This window comes from Ammospiza nelsoni, chromosome 4 (genome assembly GCF_027579445.1).
Source record: "Ammospiza nelsoni isolate bAmmNel1 chromosome 4, bAmmNel1.pri, whole genome shotgun sequence".
Lineage (NCBI taxonomy): Eukaryota > Metazoa > Chordata > Aves > Passeriformes > Passerellidae > Ammospiza > Ammospiza nelsoni.
Window position 1 is genome coordinate 5,666,710 of NC_080636.1, and position 13,855 is coordinate 5,680,564.

The following is a 13,855-nucleotide window of genomic DNA, read 5'->3' on the forward strand; positions in this document are numbered from 1 at the left end:
TATTGTATTATCAGCTAAACAACACTGAGCAAGGAAAATCAATGATAGAATAAGACCCAGGTCACAGATTAGGCAAAGAAAATCAGTTTTGGTCTGAGGCAGAGGTGAACTGCAGGAAAAGGAGGGGGCAAGAAGAGGAAAAACCCTCATGCAACACTGTCTGAAGATTTCAGCAGACTGAAGAGCAATTAGCCTTGCTCAGAAAAGCATAAAAACCAGATTTGGAGAGACAAATCACACTAAAGTCATTTTTCTAACAGAGCACAAAGCTGCAAACACACTGACTTTGAGCTGAAAAGCAGTTTAGCAGCAAGTCTGGAACCAACGGGTTTAGCCCTGCTGGTTTCTTCAAGAGCCACTTGTTTTCTGGAGCAAGATCAGAAGGCAGAGGTGTTTTGCCTATGTTATTTTATTTTATTTTATTTTTATGTGCAGTGCTCTGAGCTTCTTATCAAGGCAAATTACATGATTATGAACTTCTTGTGGGCTTCAGGGTACACCCAACACATTTCTTTTAGGGACAAGTTCTTTTAAGCCAAGCCTGAATTTAAACTGCAGCCCCAGCTCCTCTGTGGTGTGTTCCTCCTTCAATCTCAGGCAGTCAGATCAAAGCTGCAGCTCAAAGCCAAGCCCCAAACAAATGCCAGTTTCTCAAGACTTAAAAATGTCATTGAAACAAGAACTTGGGTTTTGGCAGGGTGCTAAAGGCTTGCTCACAATCTGCTCCTGCAGCCAGTTCGACTGTGACACCCCAAAATTTACTACAGCAAATTTCTGTATTTTATCCTGTTTGGTCACTTTGAACATGGGCTTTTTTTTTTTAGTAATATGGGATTTTTTTTTCCATCAATAAGTAGGATATTCTCTTAAATTCCTGTGGTCTAGTTAAAGCAAGTAGGAAGAAAAAACGGAAGGAGAAGCTTTGTGTTTTGTCAGACCCAGGTACAGCACTGCTTTATTTATTTCTAAAATTCTTGTGCTTTTTTGGTTTCATTTTTAGAAAGTTACTTCTATCACTAAAGTAAGCATTTAAAAGCCATTGCAGGCAATTCTCCTGTAAACAGGATGCACTTAAAGCCTGACACAGCAAGGTTTTGTTTGTCTTTCAGCAGTAATCTAGGAAACTGGCAATTCTTATACATTGGCAATGTGACTGGAAGCGTCAGCTCACTCACGCCAAACAGCAATGAAGTAAAACTGTATTTTCAGCTTCCAAAACCAAACCTTTCCCCTCATTCCCACAAAGAACAAGGCACATGGTTCACCTTGCCAGTTACATCATTTTTTTCAAGGCAACACTGTGTGATTAAGGCTCTTTACCACAATAAATCATATCAAAGCCCATAAGCAGATGAAGCTTAAAATTCAATAGCTGAGATTGCAGCTGCACTGGCAACTGTGTGGTAAGAACTTCTCTGCTCCTGATTCCAAAGTGCAAATGTTCTCTCAGCGTCAGATTTGCCCTTTCAGCAAGGATTTTGGCAACAAAGAAGCCTTGGGAAGCCAGGCTTCAGGTTTTGCTGGGGCATGTTTTAACCTGGAGCTCAGCTGTTCTAGCCTAACAAGAGTTATCCCTCTCTGCTGCACTCCTGGAATTGTATCCACAACAAATTTTGGGATCCATGGACAAGGTATTTATAAAGTGGAGCAAGATCAGTGGAGGGTCACCAAAATCAGCACTTGTCCCAGAAGGAGAGATCCAGCCTTGCTCAATATCTGCAGCTAAAACCCACCAAAATTTTACTGAGATGGTGAAGTCAGGCTCTCCACAGTGGTCATGACAAAAGCCTTGATTTAAAACACTCAAATTTGGGTTTGACAAAAGGAAACACTTTCTCACTAGGAGGATAGTGGGAAAATGCAGCAGAGGTTCTGCAGTCACCCTTGGATGATTTCAACATCCAGCTGCAAAAAAGCCTTGAGAAATCTGATCTGATCTCACCACTGAAGCAGGAGGTTGGACAAGATGATCTCCAGAGGTCCTTTGTAATCGGAATTATTTCCTAATTCTGTGATCTAAGCTATAAAAACACTATCAGTCTACTCTAAGCCCCATCACAGACACATAAAAACACAATCAGGCTATTGTAACTCCCATCACTTCCAAGCTGGAAACTCAAGAGAACAAAAAGTTTCTCTCCCTGATTTTCCCACTCCTTTTTTCCACTGGCTTCACTCATCATCACAGGCTCCAAACCCACTCCCTGCAGAATTCAGAACAATTCTGACTTAGAAAAGAAACTACACAGAACACAATGTAGGAAGAAGCATTTCCAGTCTCCACTGGAATGAAAAGGTCCTTATTCTACACCCAGACAAAGAGTATTTTCATTTTTTACTCCTCTAAAAATACTTCACAACAATAAATTGACTTTTTCTAGAATACTTTGATTTTTAAGTTCAAGATGAAACTCACATCAGTCATGGGATGTAGTGGAAGTGAGGTTAACAGTTCTTAACAGACAGATTTAATAGTTAAAATTAAAATATATAATGAAGTTTCTTGATTTTAAAGGACTTGCTAAGCCCATTTTTCCTAATATTCTACTGGCAGACAATGCAAACATTGCTTTTGCTTTGATGTGGGAAATCTCAGCGTTGACTGTGATACTTGATTCACATTTGGCATTTTTCACAACCCACATTTTTTCCTCATTAAGAGATCACTGACTCAGGTCCAAACAACAGCAATTAGTGGGAGAGAGGAGCAATTTGTCCTCACACTCCAACAAATAAAAGTATTGACAACATATTCTTCTTGCACACTTTAGCAAATGATTAATACCCAGATGTACACACATATCACTCCCCTGCTGAGGAAGAAAGAGAAAAAAAAGATTCTGGAAAGAATATTTTTTAAAGTTTCACTTTAAGGATCAGTTCATTAACAAGTTCATTAGCAAATCTTGCCTGCATTCACTTTTCACTCACCTCATTTTCAGTCAGACAGTGGAAATGCAAGTTCCTCCAGTGTGCCACATAGGGTAAAAGATGATTGTAATTCACAGGGTTGCAGTACAGATGAACACTGTCAGGTTTTATTAATATGATTATATCTGCAACAAGCACAACAAATATTCCAGCATCAAGACTCCACACACAAGAGAAACTGAACAGAAAACCTTTTTTTTTTATTATGCACCTCATTAAAAAAGAAAATTGTTCAGCTATCTGAATGCAATTCCTGATTTCTTTTAAACAAGCAGAAGGAGCAGTTGGCAGCCACAGAGAGTTCCAAGCACTTGTAACTGTTCCAGACAACTGGGGGGTAATTCCCAAGTCTTGCACAGAACTTGCATCAGCCTGTCCTTTGTGCAGCCAAGAGGCTCAGGATGAGCCTTCCCAGAGCACTTCCAGAATTCTCAACTCCAGCTGCTCCTGCCTGATGTTACACCAGAGCTGCTTCAAGTAAAAACTACCAACACCACAGCCAACAACCAGAAGTTTCATGCAAATAAGGGAATAACAAGCTGTGATCACAGGGATTGGCCACATTCCCAGTATGACAAAGGTGAGTTAATGAGGTGAAGTAAAAAAGAGCTCAAGTTTAGAAGTGCAGAGGTGTGATCAAATAATATTAATCACACGTACTTACACACATTGACTGAACTAATGGACTGTAATTGTGTAAATTTACAACATTTGAGATATATTTCATATGTTTTATCTTTTGATGTTTAAAAATGAGTCCTTCAGCATTGTTTCTAAGAAGATATTTTCAGGCATATACAGACAACTTGAGATTAATGACCTTTATTTATGTCCCTTTTTCTGCTCATCTTCTGTCCAGAACAGGTAAAAAATGTTGAGAACATTACTCACCATCCAGAACTTCCTCAGGAAAACCTGTCCTTTCAAAGTCATTGTTGTTCTGGTTGTACAAACCAAAGAGCAGATAATTTGCCAGCTCTCTGCACCCTTCATTGTATCGACTGTCTATCCCTGCAAAACAAAACCACAGGAGAATTGCTGTGTGTCCTCACATTGTACACCTGAAAAGTTTCTTTTCTTCCTCAATTTATTAAACTTTAAAGCAGGACTATGAACTCAACTCCTCAGCTGAACTCACTGAGAGAACAGGGTAGGGAAAAAGGAGATTTTGCAAGATCACTGCCACATGCTGACATCCCCCTTTCAACCCAAATCCACGAGTATTCCTTAAAAAATTTAAATCTCTTGTTTTCTGCATTCAAAATTCTGTTTTTTTCTAGTAATTCAAACATCTGTCTGGATGCAGGATGCATTCTAATTAATATGTTCTTGATTGAAGCTTCCTAACAAACTAATCCCGTGACCCAAATCTCCTGCTTTAGAATACATGATTAAACATTATCTTATCAGTGTTATAGAGCAATCCCTGAGTCACCACAGAGCCACTGCAGGCTTCTGACAAATTGTGAAAAGATGTTCTGACAAAAAATATGGGGCACAAAAAGCTTCCAAGGAAACCTTTCCTGGTCCTTGGGAAAATTAAATGAAAACAACTGAAGATATGGAGAATTAAGAGATAGAAGATGAATTCAAGAAGAAAGGAATGAGGTCACAGATTCAGAAACTATTTTCATCAATCTTCATCCCTCTGGATGACAGCCACAGTCATAATTCTACTGTAAAAAACCCAGTTTTTTCAAATAAATAAAAATGCACATAAAGCAACATCCTTGCTGCTTTTTCACAGAGCTCACCAGTCCTGACTGCCAAAAAATTCCTCTAATGGCAACTTTTCCTACCAAGTTATATTAGAATTCAGTGGAACCCTTGCCAACAAATTTGGATTTATTACATTAGGATACAGTGGGATGGCTGCCAACAAAATAGGATTTGTTAGCACTGCTAAAAGAGAGATCAGGACATTGATAATGTAATAACATGGCCTGAACATCTGAGTCTCAGCACTGGAAACCAAACCAGCCAAGAGTCACCTGGACTTGGCAAAAACTGGAACAAACCTCAGGTTCTGCTGTTTATGCTCCTTTTTCATGTTATGCTTCAGCTTTAGAGTGCTAACAAGATGATGTGTCAGCATCCAGCTACTGAACATCTCAAAAACTCTTAACAAACTCTTTGTTTGCTCAGTAACTTTGGTCACTCACACGTATTCCAAGGTATCTGAGATTTGGTGGAAAGCTGCCTCACATCTGTCCCAGCTTTCTCAGCCCTCAAAGGTTTTTTTCCAGCCATAATCTTTGAATCCTCATTCTCCTGCTGTTTCTGACCTCTCATTCATTTATGTTTATATTTTTATATTTTATTTATATTTTCAGCCTCATGAAAGCAGGCACAGCAATGTAATCTGGAAATCAGATGGAGTCAACAAACAAATATTGCTGCCAAGCCCTTGTGTCTAGGTGGGATTTTAGTTACAAACAATTGGAGACTCCTTTTTTTTCGGGAAGAAACTGTCCCATTGTTTTAGGAACTCCATTTCAATGGAATCAGTCTCCCTGGAATCAGCTGCAGCCTTGGGAAGTGAGCACACACAATCTCCTGAGGATAATCTGCTCCACTGATCACCTGCCTAACTCAGGCACCTTCTGAGGGCTCAGAGGAGCAATAATCTGGCACACACTGACTGAAAGCTGGAAAAGGTTCCAGAAAGGTCTCAAAGTCTCTTTCAGTGCTAAAGGGGCTCCAAGAGAGCTGGAGAGGGACTGGGGACAAGGGATGGAGGGACAGGACACAGGGAATGGTTCCCAATACCAGAGGGCAGGGATGGATGGGATATTGAGGAGGAATTGTTCCCTGTGAGGGTGGTGAGGCTCTGGCACAGGATGCCCAGAGAAGCTGTGGCTGCCCCTGGATCCCTGGCAGTGCCCAAGGCCAGGTTGGACAGGGCTTGGAGCAACCTGGGATAGTGGAAGGTGTCCCTGTACATAGCACCAAGCTGAAACTACATAATCTTTAAGGTCCCTTGAATCTAAACCATTCTATGATTCTCTGATTCTAATTTCTGGAAGATGAAAAATGAGAAACTGCCATCACTTTAAAAAAAAAAAAAAGTTGATGTCACCATCACTTGAAGAGTTTGAGATTTTAACTGGGTACAGCAGCTTAGAGCAGGGAAGATCTTCCAAGCCAAATGTCAAACTTCTGCTTTTTCAGTTAGTGACAGAAGGAGGGGAAGAGAAAACAAAAGATCTTAAAGGGGGACAGCTGACAAATTTAACTCTCATAATGGAAGACATGAGTGAATTATTGCTTGCAGAGCACTGACAGCCACAAAGGGAAAGCATTTGTTTAACATAAAACCACGAATTCTGCAGAATATTTGGAATTTGTGGTTTCCTTGGGTCTTTCAAGTATCCTGTCCAGACAGCAGCTTTCACAGTGAAGCTTTAGTGCAATTCTACAGCAACATATGGAGTTAAACGAACAGATACAGCTAGCAGAAAACAAACAGGAAATGAAACAATGACCAAGATAAGAGCATATCTATCAGGAGTCCTCCCCAGAACAATGGGCAAGGCCATTAATTAGGAAAGCCCGACGCCTGTCTCCAGCTGAGCTGGGAGTTTGGAACTCCCCCTCCTGCTCCCAGCCCGGGGCAGGGCTGTGAGCACACCCTGAGTCAGGCTGAGCCCGGGGCTCCTGCTCTGCTCCCCAGCCTGAGGCTCCTGCTCTGCTCAGCTGCTCCTCAATGAGCCCACTCGGGTTGCTAAATTGGCAGAAAGTGTGAAAAAAAAGTCAATAATTTGGTTTAAAATTGTAAAAGTTTAAGAGTAATACAATAGTTATAAAAACAGTAATTAAAAAAAAAATTAGAGCAATAAGGATTTGAACAATTAGAGTTAGGATAATAAAGAACAATAAAAGGAAAGAATTGTGGATCTCTGGATGTTTCCTGGGCACTAGGCCCCAAAAAGCAGAGCTCTCTAACAAAGGATTAACCCTTAACAACAATAGGCTGTGCACATTCATATATCTCATACATGATGCAAATATTCCTTTCAAATTAAGGATTTTTTTGTTTATTGTCAACTTTCCCCCTTCATCTTGTAAATCAATTCAGTTCCTCAGACTCTGGGCCTTCCCAATAAGTAGATATTAATTCTTTCCTTGGAATCCTCTTGTATCTCCATCCAGAGAGGACAATGAGAAGAATTTCTTGGTTATCTTTTCCATGTCTTGGGTCAGTTACAAAAAAGTCTCTTACATCACACAGTTTCTATTTTAATATTATGCTGTAGCCTAAAAACTATTTACCACACGACTTAAAAGAGATTAATACAACATAACTTTCCAACATAACCATTTTAATATTTGCAAAGAACCAGTCATAAAATATGCATTTTTCACAAAAGCATTCTGGCCAAATGCAGGGGGAAATCTGTCTGCTGGATAAGATCAAATGGGTGTGAGATAGCCAGGGATGTAAAATGCACCTGGGGACAGCAGGAGGGAGAGGATGGAGGGAATGGATAAATCACCTTCAGATATTGGCCCAAAAGCAACACAATTCTGGAACTGCTGCAAAATAATCCCTAAAAAAGTCTCTGTCTGGAAAGGGAATGGGATGAATAATCAGAGGGATGTGCTAAAGGTTGTCAGGGAGAGCTCTGTGTGGGATGGAGATAATGGAGAAAAAATAACCTAAAACAGATTATGTGAACATTATGTTTCTAGGTTCTGTTCACATATTGCTTTTTAGATTATAAACAAATTAAATTATTTATTTAGATTACATATTATATATATTATATAAATATACTAGATAAATATATTATGTATATTATATTCTACTTTATATATTATGTATTTAGATTGTATATAATCTAAATAGATACTATACTTAATATATAATATACCATATATAATATACCATAACTATAATATATAAGATAAAATTATAGAATTATAAAATATATAATTACATATTATAATATTATAATTATATGCATTATATATAATATATTTTGATTAAATATATAAACATATATACTATCTATTTTGATATATAACTTTATCTATTATATATTTTATATATTATGTATTTTGATTATAAAATATATAATAGTATTATATCATTGTATATTTTATATCATATTATAATTATACATAATATATATTTAGATTATATAGCTTATATATATTTATATAATATATATAATCTAAATAAATCCCCTAGATAATTTATAATCCAAAAAGACAATATGTGACCAGAACCAAAGTAAAATAAATACTGGAACAGCTTTGAAATTATCCCCACACTCTTTGAGGAGAATAGAAAATAAATACCAATATTTGTAAAAATTCAGCTCAGCTGTGCTGAATGGTGAAACAGTTTAATCCACAATCAGAGCAGCTACAACTCCAGTGGTTACAGACACACCCTGCTCACAGCACATCTCAGAAATCACTGAACCAGGAGCTGAAATCTCTGCTGAAAGGTAAGATGGCAAGAAACACCACTCTGATAGAAAATAATCTACAGTATAATTTAAGTAGAGCAGTTTGAACAGCAACACACCCAGCTGAGACCTGACAGCTTTTTTAAAGCCATTTGACATTCCAACCTCCAAATTCCTTTTTCCTGTCAGTTGTGAGGCCTTTTCTCCCCAGCAAAGAATGCAGGAATGTCACCATGCAACCCCTTCAAAATCAGATTAGAGAATTCCTTTTAAAAATCAGCTGTAACTCCATTTAAATACTTCTATCAAGAAGTATTTAAATGGGTCAGTTCTCATCTCTCTCTGGGATCTCCAGTGCTGGGTTTAATTTCAGTACAAATATTAATGAACTTGAAGCAACGTTGTGGAAGTTTATTCTGGTTTTATCTCCCAGCCCAGTTTGAAACTCAAGCTGAGGTGAGTGAGCTGCATGAACTGCAGGCCATGAAAAGCAGCCAAGTGAAACAGAACACGCACTGCCTGTAAAAAACCTCAGTTGTGAGGATCCACTTTGCACACAGAAAGAGGACGTAAAACTACATGGGTTTTGTCATCAGAAACTCGTGTTTGATGACAGATTTAATGCATTTACAACACTGACATACCTGTTTCATGGAAGTTATGCCAGAAATTCTGCAGGCTACAGGAGCCAGGCCAGAGCACACAAGAGTCCCATTGTGGGTGCTGAGAGATCAGGGCAAAGCACAAATCTCCCAACAAAACACACCTCCCATAGTTCCACACCACAAGTTCTTATTTATGAAGAGGTATGTTCTTCTGAAGAGAATTAAATCCCCCACACAACACTGAGGATTACACACAGCAATTCCTCTGCTTTCCTTAAAGCTGGGCCATGTTTTCAGTGCCTGTTCCTTACCTGGGACCTTCTGCAGTCTCAGAGTTAATAATAATTAAAAAATACTGCAGAGTCATCAGTTAACATGTTTTATGGAATTAAATTAGCAGCAAAGGCAGAACCCAAGGAGTTTATCCTGTATGATTAAGTTTCACTGCAAGGCTGACACAGTGACCTCACAGAGCTTCTGGCTGTACAGTTACTACTTAGTCAGACTTAACCTCTTACCCCAGAGAATGCAGGGTCATGTACAGTCAACACTGACTAGAAGAGAATGTTATCTACTATAAACTAATATTTTAAAATTTTATAAATTATTATCTATTATAAATCAGCTATTTAATATATATCTATTTATAAATATCTATAATTATATATATGTCATGATATGAAATTAATGACACTGAAATGCTGAGATGTTTAAGGTAAAAAAGGTACATTTATTTCTGGACCTTGATATTTATAGAATTCCAAAAGTGACCATGGATTGGAGGATGAAATTGCTACCTCTCTAACCACACTGGTCAAACTAACAGTCCATCAATTCTCTCCTTCTAGAAAGGAATGCAAAACAATAATTATTTACATGAAAAGTGCTTGAGAAATTCCATTACAAAAATGTAAAGATTAGAAGGCTTAGAGGCACTTCAGACATCTATATATCTATTTATAAATTTTATGCTGTGATCCAGTAAATGAGCTTTAAGTTCTCTAGCTACATCATTAAAAAACAGAATAAAATCCTAAAAACCAGACTGTGGAATCACTTTCTACACAGAGCTTCTCTAGGGCTACATCAGATTTCTGCTATTTAACTGCAATATATTATTTAAACAATTACTCCTCAGTCCTTTTCTCTAAGGACTCAAGTTTTCAATCATAATTGCATTTTTCCTTTAAGATCTTGACACTGAGTATATAATATGAAATAAGAATCAATGCAATGGTATTCAAGCAATACAAAACCCCTGTTATTTTCCCTCAACACACTTGCACATGCACCTTTATTTCCTGCTGCCCTTTTCTCCCAATCCCAGAAGAAATAAAGCACAGAAACCACATGAATTTTTAACATTTAACTCCTGTTTTCCAGCTTTCTTAGGCCACTGTTTAAAATCCTTTGCCCAAAATTACTAAATAAAATGAAGAATTGTTTAGGGAGAAAAGAATGCAACATCAGCTGAGAAAACAGGCTGAGGCTTGCAGCAACAAGATGATTTTTTACTTTCTGAAACTCGTGGTATCTTTATCAGCATAATGAGAACAAAAATTGTAACACTAACCTAAAATGCAGAGGATTCCATCAGGCTGAGATTTGCTGCTCTGTGTCAGAATAGTCTGAATATTTCGGAGGCGGCTGCAGCTGAAAAAAAAACAGAATTTGTCCTCAAGGTCACTGCTGAGAAATGTCAAACTGGGAGGCTGAAGAGCTGACCCAGCTTTGTTTTCTTTGTTACAGAAAGTAAATGGACACACACTTCAATTTGTTTGTTTTTTTTTCCTTGAGAAATGGACCTTAAATCAAACAATTCATGATTATTTTTGCCCACTAAAAGATGAAGCCAACAGCACTGAGAGAAGACAGGAATTTTAACTATTCCTTCAACCCTGTTAATCTCCAACCTGGCAAAAATTGCTGCTCAGGTTTGCTCTCACCTGGCCAGCAGAAATTCCCTTTCCTACCAGAGAAGAAAAAACAAAGTAACATCAGAAGGGACCACAGATGCACCAATATGCCAACAGTTTGGGAAAAGGTTTGGGGAAAAAAAAGTGGGAAAAAGTTTTGGTACCTCCAGCACCATCAGGAGCATAATTAAGGTTGGAGAAGACCTCCAAGATTATTAATTCAAACTTTAAAGAGAAATTAAACAATGCCAAGTATTGCTGAGATTGTTTACCATAAAAATTAATCATTTATTATATAAATTTCAATTCAGCTGTCCAATATTTATCTTTAAACCAGGCAAAAATTCCATCTGCAACAGACGGATAGATTTTTTATAATCAAAGTGAATAGTTCATTACATAAATTTTAATTCAGCTGCCCAATATGCATCTTTCAGCTACAGCAGCCACACAGAGAGCAACACAATTTGTGCTTCCAGGCAACATTCTGGGAGTTTGTTTAAATACAGATAAAAGACAAGAAATTTCACTGTTGATATTACTGAATGGGATTTCTTGTTTATAGACTTGTTTATATGAGCTGTTCAGCTCCAGGAAACAAATGTCTCTCACAGAAACACTAAAACAGAGCTAAATTTATGAGCAGTCCAAACAAACAATAAAGTAAGGTCAAATATTTCTATTTTCAGCATTACTTTAGCCAAACAAAAAAGCAAATAGGTCTTTGCAGCAATACTACAATTATTATGCTCTACTTTTTCTGAAAGAAATGTACATGAAAGGTTTCCATTATGGCAAATCTAAGTGAAATTCAGACATCAGTGATAAAGGACAGACAACATTTCATTAGGAGATGCTTCCATGGGAAGCACAAAGTCACTGCACTCCCCAGCATTTATTTTATCCCTTTTTAGGTCAAATGTTTCAGTTCTGAATCCCTCAATTGTTCTTTTCAGCTGGAATATTTCAATTTTGGAGGGATGGATGGATGGATGGATGATGGATGGATGGATGGATGGATGGATGGATGGATGGATGGATGGATGGATGGATGGATGGATGGATGATGGATGGATGGATGATGGATGGATGGATGATGGATGGATGGATGGATGGATGGATGGATGGATGGATGGATGGATGGATGGATGGATGGATGGATGGAAGGATGGATGGATGGATGGATGGATGGATGGATGGATGGATGGATGGATGGATGGATGATGGATGGATGGATGGATGATGGATGGATGATGGATGGATGGATGATGGATGGATGGATGGATGGATGGATGGATGGATGGATGGATGGATGATGGATGGATGGATGATGGATGGATGGATGGATGATGGATGGATGGATGGATGGATGATGGACAGATGGATGATGGATGGATGGATGGATGGATGGATGGATGGATGGATGGATGGATATTTTGATCCACTCTTAGATAAGGAAACAGAAATTAAAACCACTGATGACAGCAAAGACTTCAGGTACAATCAGATGTTTGCCCACATGGGTGATGCCAGGAAATCCACACTGAACTTCACGCTGCACATTTAAACAACTACTAATTATTCATTCTTTCAAACCTCACTTAAACCTGAATCTCACAGCTACACAAAATTAAGGTTTTGTATTTTATTCTGGCAAATTGTCATCCCATCTTTAAACAGGAGCCCAGAGCAGCTGGCTGACAGATGATTCACTCCAAGCTATCCAGAGCTCATCTTTTTACACTTCCCATATCACGAGATAGAGAGGAGAAAAAAAATCCCCAGACTCTTCACTGTGGGCACAAATTGGACTTATTTCATTTGTTGGTATGGAAACAGCAACACAAATTACACAAGCCCACAGTTATTTGAGGAGCAGCTGCAGGATTGCTGGAGCCTCTGTGAAAAGAACCCAAAACAAGAAAGCAACTTTTTGTATAAAGCTGTCCATAAGTGAAATCCTTGTCAAAATGCTTCCTGACCTGCCTGCAAAGGAGTTGTTCCCACAATTTCTGAGAGGATCTGAAGGACAAATTAAAGGACTGGGAGAAAAAGCATGTCCAAGGACTTCTGCACTGACACAGAAAGCAGCTCCCTGAGTGATTTTTAATAAAACATTTTCCATATCAGAGGATGCAAGTTCCTGTTCCTGCTCCAAGTGAGGAAAGAAACAGTCAACAGGAAAAAATGCTGAGGGCACAAGAAGGAGATTTTCCTTCAGCTCCTCAAAAACAAGATGCAATAATTCTTTTGCTACTCATGGTAAACTGTGAAGGCAAATTTAATTCTCCAGACAAAAACAGGTTTTTAAGGATCTGTAACATTTTTAGAACTTCTTATGCATCATTAACAGAGCAGCAATACACATCTTGATTTTCCCACTCTTTTTTCCCTTCCTGTACTGATCACTTATAGAAAAATTGTTAGAACTCAATTTGATAAAGACCAATTATGGAAACTCATGGGGAAAGACTTCTTCCATTTTATTAAAAACATTACCTATGAAACAAGGTTAGCTATTCCTAAGATATTTAAATTTTAATTTCAAAGGCTTCCACACAAGAATGACCCAAAAAAACCCATTTATCATTTAAAAGAAGCAGTGCTATGAGCCTGTGCAAGAAGACCAGAGCAGAGAAAAACAAAATAAATGAGGTTTTTGTCTTCTTGAGCTCTGGGAAAGTATTTTCTGATCAGTTCAAGTGCTGGGCAGAAAAAGGGAAGAAGAATTGGGGGAGGAGAATCCTCACAGGTTGGGCATTTCCCTCCTTGTTTTAACTTTTTAGGTGAGCAATTTTACTCTCCTCAAATTACTGTCATTATTTTTCAAATAAATTATAACCTTGGTGCAGCCTTTAAAAACACTTAAAGATCTCAGATTAAGCTGCTAAAACATTTCTGCCAGGTAAATCTGGATGTCAGTGCTGTGTGTCCTGACATAAAATGTGTAATTTGCACAGAGCAAATTATACATTCACTATTTCAC

General features: G+C 38.1%; 1 protein-coding gene across 1 annotated transcript in view; it reads right to left on the minus strand.

Moving 5' to 3' along the window:
• Positions 1-13,855, minus strand: part of DNAAF9 (dynein axonemal assembly factor 9) — a 75,618-nt gene that overhangs the window by 53,760 nt on the left and 8,003 nt on the right. Inside the window, exons 2-4 of the mRNA XM_059470138.1 lie at positions 10,527-10,606; positions 3,823-3,942; positions 2,932-3,056 (exon numbers count right to left, since the gene is read on the minus strand). Of these exons, the coding sequence (XP_059326121.1) occupies positions 2,932-3,056; positions 3,823-3,942; positions 10,527-10,606 (325 nt within the window). The remainder of the gene's footprint in view (positions 1-2,931; positions 3,057-3,822; positions 3,943-10,526; positions 10,607-13,855) is intronic.